Source organism: Callorhinus ursinus, unplaced genomic scaffold (genome assembly GCF_003265705.2).
Source record: "Callorhinus ursinus isolate GAN/ISIS: 27379988/994484 unplaced genomic scaffold, GSC_fseal_2.0 scaffold18, whole genome shotgun sequence".
Classification (NCBI taxonomy): domain Eukaryota; kingdom Metazoa; phylum Chordata; class Mammalia; order Carnivora; family Otariidae; genus Callorhinus; species Callorhinus ursinus.
Genome location: NW_027397080.1, coordinates 29,983,816 through 29,991,845, shown reverse-complemented (window position 1 = coordinate 29,991,845; position 8,030 = coordinate 29,983,816). Strand labels below are relative to the sequence as shown.

General features: G+C 44.6%; 1 protein-coding gene across 4 annotated transcripts in view; it reads right to left on the bottom strand.

Moving 5' to 3' along the window:
- Window positions 1-8,030, bottom strand: part of CLSTN1 (calsyntenin 1) — a 78,094-nt gene that overhangs the window by 11,192 nt on the left and 58,872 nt on the right. For all 4 annotated transcript variants that reach the window (XM_073903370.1, XM_073903372.1, XM_073903371.1 and 1 more), the window contains 3 exons: window positions 5,842-6,087; window positions 5,349-5,470; window positions 65-227 (listed from right to left, as the gene is read on the bottom strand). In XM_073903370.1, coding sequence (XP_073759471.1) covers window positions 65-227; window positions 5,349-5,470; window positions 5,842-6,087 — 531 coding nt within the window. The remainder of the gene's footprint in view (window positions 1-64; window positions 228-5,348; window positions 5,471-5,841; window positions 6,088-8,030) is intronic.

Below are 8,030 nucleotides of genomic sequence, written 5' to 3'. Positions count from 1 at the left end.
GGGGAGAGGGCGCCGAGGACCGTTACCTCCCCAAGACCGGGGAGAGGGTGCCGAGGACCGTTACCTTGCCAGCAGGCCCCAACCACGAGCTGAGTTTTGATCTTGGATGGATGAAGCGGGTAATCTTCGGTCACAGAGAAGGGCTCATGAGAAACTCCGTCCACATAGAGAGTCACGCTTGGGAATTCCACGTTGAGGACGTAGTGATGCCACTCCTCATCACAGACCTACGAGAGGCCAGTGGAAAAACCAGAGCATGAAACATCTACCTTCCCTCTCATCCAGAAACAACGAAAGCCATACAACTGGATACAGAGAGCAAGCCACCCATAAGGAATAATGTCTTCTGAAAAAGGAAACGACATTTTTTAAAAACCTAACAACAAAATACATCTTACTCACTCAACCACGTCTCACCCCAAAGGGCCAAAGCAACACTACCACCTCTAGGGCGTTCCAGACCAGGCGGCAGTGCTCACTCATCACGCGACAGGGCCTCAGAATACAGAACTGCCCAATCCTCTTCTGCCAATAGTCTGACACCAGGAGATTCTGGTATCGGCAGGCTGGACAGCCTCCCACTGAGCCGGCTTAGCCTGCCTATTGGCCATGCCTCCTCTTCTGGATCAAAATGAAAAATACCTCCCATCTCAAGATAAGGCATGCTGGAGCACATGTATCTTCTTTTTCAATTCAAAGGTGATGCTCTAAGTAAACTGAGCATACAACTCAGAGGGCATGATAAATTAAACCACATTCCTTCCCCATCGTGAATGAGCATCTCTCTCGCAGCTGAGGGAAAGCACTGGTCAGCAGCCTCCAAGGCCCCTTCAGTCCAGCACTCCCTCGTCGTTGGCTTCAGAGGAAGAGGCAGGCACTCAAGAACAGAGACAGGCAGAAAAAGAGACGGAGTGGGCTAAAGAAGTTTTTAAAAAGTGTTTCTAAATAAGCTTGCCTAATTTACACGTTCTAAAAAACTGAACCGATGAGAACTTCAACAGACCAGAAACATCACAATAAATGAAGAAATTACCAAAGAGTACCCCCCAGAAAAAAGCGGCTGCTCCTGATGAGTTTATTACAGAAAAAATTCAAACCTCTAACATCGTGCACATGTCTATTTCATATGCATAACAGATCAGTACATATATTGATTACATGAAACATTTTTAAATGAAAGAACTGCACAGCAATTCACTTTTGAGGCAGGTAATATCTTAATTTCAGCCTGTCTCTATTTAAAACAAGTTCTGTAGTATTAGCTCCTTCAGAAAGCAATTTGTTGTCCCCCTAGTTTCTGGGGCATCAGCAGAATGACACTGTAACTGAAAATCCACTTGACTCTAGTCAGAAGTCCATGACAGTATTCTGGGAAGACAGGGCTAGAACTGGCATAATTTTCGGATTTCCCTGAAAACTGGGTGAGCAGAATAGCAAAGCCCAAAGCCACAGATAACACCCATGATACTCCTTAGTTCGGTGCCCGGGTGCACCCTGAGATGCGCATAGGTGGAGAAAAGCAACGGGGCTCCAGGTCCGGGGGATATCAGAGGACGGCGAGACTGTATCTACTTGTTGAGATGCTTTATGACAACAGAAGGGGGAGGCAGGGCCCAGAAACTAGGAAAAGGGTCATGCTACCCAACTCCCCCCTTTGAAAGTACAGGAAAAGGAATTTTATAATAAAAATGAGGAGGGGAGAAAGGACCACAGCTCAATCCCATATGAACTTTTTAAGAGAAAGAAAGAGAATTGCTGGAATAATATCCCTCCAGACCCCCTTTCAAGACACGCCGGCAACAAACATGAAAATGATCACGTATTGTCTCAAAACACACTAGAAACATCAGGAAAGTGACACAAAACACGAAAGAACGTAGCTCCTGGGGGCACCTGGGTGGCTCAGTCATTAAGCGTCTGCCTTCGGCTCAGGTCATGATCCCAGGGTCCTGGGATCGAGCCCCGCATCGGGCTCCCTGCTTGGCAGGAGGCCTGCTTCTCCCTCTCCCACTCCCCCTGCTTGCGTTCCCTCTCTGTGTCTCTCTCTGTCAAATAAATAAATAAAATCTTTAAAGAAAATCGGGGCACCTGGGTGGCTCAGTTGGTTAAGCGACTGCCTTCAGCTCAGGTCATGGTCCTGGAGTCCCGGGATCGAGTCCCGCATCGGGCTCCCTGCTCAGCAAGGAGCCTGCTTCTCCCTCTGACCCTCCCCCGCTCATGTACTCTCTCTCTCTCATTCTCGCTCCCTCAAATAATCTTTTTAAAAAAAAAAAATCTTTAGGGGCGCCTGGGTGGCTCAGTCGTTAAGCGTCTGCCTTCGGCTCAAGGTCACGATCCCGAGGTCCTGGGATCGAGCCCCGCATCAGGCTCCCTGCTCAGCGGGAAGCCTGCTTCTCCCTCTCCCACTCCCCCTGCTTGTGTTCCTGCTCTCGCTATCTCTCTCTCTGTGTCAAGTAGATAAATAAAATCTTTAAAAAAAAAAAATCTTTAAAAAAAAAAAAAAAATATCGCCCCTGACTACAGCAACTCTTACAAAAGTGACAAAACAGAAATGACTCGGATAGAAAGTACAGAAAACAGGTAAGGAATACCAACCAAAGGCGAAGGGTCCCCAGGGAAGAAATACAAAGTGATGAGGGGGGCGTGCTAAGAACTGTTAACAACATCAAAAACTTGCCTGAAATACCAAACGGCTTTCAACTATATACTAAAAAAGGGCATACCACATATCTGTAAAAACAGACTCAAAACAATCACGATGTAGGCATAAAATTAACTGGTTTCAAAAAAGAAAAGAATCCTTTGGTCACCCAAGCGAAAGGACCAAGTGTTTTACAAGGGAAAGAAGACCAGATGGCCATCAGACGACCAGCAGCATCTTATGTCAGAAGACAACAGACAGAGAGATCTTCTGTTCTCGTAAATCCTAAATGGGAGTCAGAGATTTTATATCCAGCCAAACTGACCTTCTGTGTAAAGGCCACAGACACGCTATTAAACACGGAGGAACTCAGGCTGTTCCCATGAATCCCTCCTGGGGACACACGCCCCACAACACAGATGATGGAGACAGAGTGAGCACGAATGGCTCCTTACATCACAGAAACAGAAACAACCAGACAGAGAGCCTAAAGGGACCAGGAACATGCAAACCCAAGCCCAATCAAGCCTCAAGGCCACATTACTGATTTACAGGCTGCAAGGAAGAGAACGGAATATATGGCCCCACAGGGATGCAACCAGCCAAATCTACACCATGGGAAACTCTGTGGGACAAACGGCCTGATTTTGTCATCAAATAAATTACAGGAGAAAAGAGAAAAATCTACAGATCATAAAATAAACTCAACCAGTCACCATGTATGGCCCCTTATTTGGATCCTGATTCAAACAGATTATAAACATAGAAATATTTATGAGACAGGGGCCTGGGTGGTTCAGTCAGTTGGACGTCTCCCTTCAGCTCAGGGTATGATCTCGGGGTCCTGGGGTGGAGCCCCACGTCAGGCGCCCTGCTCGACGGGGAGTGTGCTTCTCCTCCTCCCTCTCCTCCTCCCCCCAACTCGTGCTCTGTCTCTCAAATAAATTAAAAAAAAAAAAAATTTACGAGACAATCTGAAACTTGAGCACTGGCTAGATATCTGACGATATTAAGGAATTGTTCATTTTTTTTGAGAGTGAGAGAGAGCGTGCACATGCGCACAAGCAGAGGGAGAGAATCTCAAGCAGACTCCATGCTGAGCGTGGAGCCTGATGCAGGGCTTGATCTCATGACCCTGAGATCATGACCTGACTTGAAATCAAGAGTTGGATGCTTACCTGATTGAGCCATTCAGGCACCCTGTTAATTTTTTTAAGACGTGAAAAAGTATTACGATTATGCTTATCTTTTAGAGACACATATTGCATTATCTCCACAGAGAACGAAATGCCACATCTGGGATTTACCTCGAAGAGCTAACGACAATCATTAATAATGAAACCTGACTGGCAGAGTGTTAACTGTTGAAGCTAGATGAAGGATACGTGGGGTTGTTCTTTACACTAATCTCTCTGCTTTTACGTATCTCTGAAATTTCCCATAATGAGGCTTTTTTTTAAAATGTTATCAGAAGAAACTAAACACGTAAATATAGACTATGGTTATTATAACAGAACTGTGCCTATGAGCTCTATGTACACTGCAAAAAGCTTTTTCTGGACTGTACGTTTCTTTAGTTTCTTGAAAAACTATATGTATAAAAGTTTCTGAGACCGAGTCTCTACATAAATGAAAATGACACAGTGAGAAATGGATGCTACCAGCTGGACCATCACTTCGTCTTTCGTCTTTGCACTACCACACACTACCACACACTACCACACACTACCACACACTACCACACACGGCCTTCCTCTCCCGTTTATGCTCGCACACATCCGTCTATCTTGTACGTGTCACGGAAGACGCTGTATTCCAGCAACTATGGGCACATACTTGTCAGCCGTGGCCCACCAACTCCATGAGACAGAACTAAGCTCAGGCCACGGGTTTCTGCCTTAACCCAACCAGAAATTAAGAGGAGAAATGATCCACTGTGATTTTAATGGAGGGGACTCAATTCACTGCGTCCCCTTGTTTCCTGTAACACATCGGTTTTTCTCACGTGATACTTGCTTTTCATCACAAAAACTATTGGGAAAGCAGCTTTGCAGAGATAGGCTATCATCAAAAGGGATATAACGTGACCTCATGTTGAAACTGTAAACTCCCTCCAGCTAGTAGCTTGTGTGGGTTCTGAAAGATGTCGAGATTGCTGGCCCTGTGACAATTTAAAATATCCCGTGGCACCCCCAAATTTGCTGAGGCCCCCAGGGGCCCCTGGGCACAGTTTAGGAGCCAAGGCTTTAAGTAATGAATAAACCAATACAAGGACCTCAAGCCCAATTTTTAAGCAAGCGCTGCTTATTTCAATAAATTACAACACAGTATTTTTAATTTAAAGCCTATAATTTCTTTATATTAATACTGGATATATAAAATACACACTTATAAAATGAAAAACTTAGGCTTTCAGTGGAAAGGAGTTCAAAGGATTTAAATTTGCTATCCTATCACCCATAGGTAATAAAGTTTTTTTGAAGTATCATCAAAAGAAACCAAACATGGTTACTATGGTTACTATAATATAACTGTGCCTAAAATGTCTACGTAGATTGCAAAAAGTTTTTTATATTTTTATATTTATTCATAAATATAAATATACAGTGCCCATAAACTGCCCAGAAGTAGCTGGTCCTGTGTAAAGTTGCAGCACCTAGTTAGAGCCTCTGAAAGATCAGAATGAGCGAGTTTTCCAGGCACGTACCTGATTCAACTTCCAGTGGAATTCTGCAGGTTTGTACTTCTTCTCTTCCAAAGGATCCTGGCGGAGGAGGAAAATAAGCCGGCAGCCGTGGACATAGAGTGAATAATGGTGTCGGTTCATGTCTGCAGAAAGAAATCCTACTGGTCAACTGCCAACTTAAGACCCAAAGGAGAAGTAAAGGCGATCTCCTTAATAGATTTTGAAGACATGGTTTTATCAGCATAAGTGAACTCTCCAGTTGGGCCAAGGCAGAATTTAGAAACAAACACACCTGGGTTTCACTGAGACGTGGAGCCCAATTCACTGAGTAAAACTAACAACCAAATACCAGTGCAGTATCTTGAGGACAGAGCACCTTGGCCCAGAGCACAGAACGCTGTGTGTCGCCAACCAGCCTGTGGGAGCCCCTGGGGGAAGTCAGGTGCTCCGCTTCCAGCAACCACTTCGGGGCCCACTCGAGTATGACGGGTGCCAGGACGGCAAGTTAACCTACCTGTTTTGTCTGAACTACAGAGAATCGTCTCCTTCCTGCCAAAAGGGCCGTGCCTCATCCACACAGAAATGGTAAAAGGCTCTTTCGGGTTGACCGAGACAATGCCATCTGGGATCCTCACTGCTTGTGTGCCATTGAACTCGAAGACCTGGTCACTGTCATGGCCATTGTCAGTGGGGAGGCCCACAGTCCAGTTCGAGGACCCGCTCGGGGAAGGGAGCAGCTCAGCAGTGCCAGACGCAGCACCTAGGCCAACACAGTAACATTTAACACACCTTATGTAAAAGGCTTAAAAGGCATAGTTTCAAAGCCACACTAAGGCAACATTCTTATCTTATACAACTGGCTAGTCCCAGTTTACATTCCCTCAAAAATAACGGTTTTGATTAAAAAAAAAATCATAAATAGTAACTGTGAATATTTTGAAAAAAGGAAGAAAACCTTACTTGCAATCCCACCCAAATATATCCACTTCCAGTCTTTTCTTTATGAATACATACATATTATAAGAATGGAGTCTAGTGATATACATACATACATGCACCCCCATTAATACTCTCCTACAGCATGATTTTAAATGTCTGAAAGGCATTTCACTGCACAGATATCCTGCGATTTAATTAGATCTCCCTAGTAACAATGAGGTTGTCTCCACTTTTTTCTATGACAAACCTTGCCTTTATGAGGACCTCTGTGTGACTCCATCATTATTCCCTTACCATAAATTCCTAGAAATGGAATTAGTAAGCCAAAGAACATGAAAATAATTTTCCAGCTGTCCTTATACACTGCCAAGTTCAATTTTCTTTTAAATGTGTCCACAGGGGCGCCTGGGTGGCTCAGTTGGTTAAGCGACTGCCTTCGGCTCAGGTCATGATCCTGGAGTCCCGGGATCGAGTCCCACATCGGGCTCCCTGCTCAGCAGGGAGTCTGCTTCTCCCTCTGACCCTCTTCCTTCTCGTGCTTTCTATCTCTCATTCTCTCTCTCAAATAAATAAATAAAATCTTTAAAAAAAAAAAATTAAAAATAAATAAATAAATAAAAAAATAAATGTGTCCACAGAAGACGGCTGCGCTCCCCCAGTCACCTGGTCCTTCCCTGTTCCTCGGAGCCACGTGACCTAACATAAAACCTCAGTCAGATGTGAGCGCCTGCCACTTCCTAAAAATGTGAACCTACCCTCCTCCAGTCACAGTTCATTCCTCAGTAAAAATGAGGTCACCACCACCTCCTTGTAGGCCTGATGGGCACATACGGAAATGCAGGGCGTACAGCAGGCACTCACATATGAAATTCTTCCCACTCTTCCTGACTTTAAACTGTTCTGCTGAGAAAATGTTCACTTAATACCTTAAAAAACCATGGCACTGGAGAGAGAAAGAGTTTTAAACATTATACTTAAATATGTAGGGGGCGCCTGGGTGGCTCAGTCAGGGAAGCGTCTGCCTCTGGCTCACGTCACGGTCCCAGGGTCCTGGGATCGAGCCCCACATCGGGCTCCCTGCTCACCAGGGAGCCTGCTTCTCCCTCTGCCTCTGCCTCTACCCACACATAGTTTAAAACAGACCATATCCCAGTCCTCTTAACTATATATATATTTAAGTACATGAATATTTGGACTCAGACTCATGCAAAACCAGAGTACATTCATCATGGGGATAAGCTAGCAGAGAATATACTTTTTTGTTTTTGCTTATTCCAGTTTTTTAAGAAATCCTAAATCTGCTGGCTGTTATCAGGCTGGGGGAAAGACAGGTAAGCATGGGTGAACGGCTGCTGCACAGCGGATGCTGAGTAGCTCTTGAAGCACAAAATACCCTCAGATCATGAAGAGCTCATTCAAGTTACGGGTATTTTGTCACTGGTGAAGTGAGACATTTTTCCTCAGCAGTTTCCACGACAGGCATCCATACCTCACCTCTACCTCATTTAGATAAGCCAGAAAAATGTCCACAACTGATGGTGAAGACAGAGCTCGAGGCTTTGATCAGATTTGTAACCACTGGTCTCTTGACTTCACGTAATGTTTGTGGTAAAAAGAATCTGCTGAGACTTGAAATTAGATGGGAGTATTCTTAGTTTTGATTTTCTAGCTCACGTTTACCATAAGCTATTGCATTACCTATGTTTTTTCTTCAGTCCTGAGATAAACATCTCATTTCATTTCAAACTCACTCTACTTAGATAA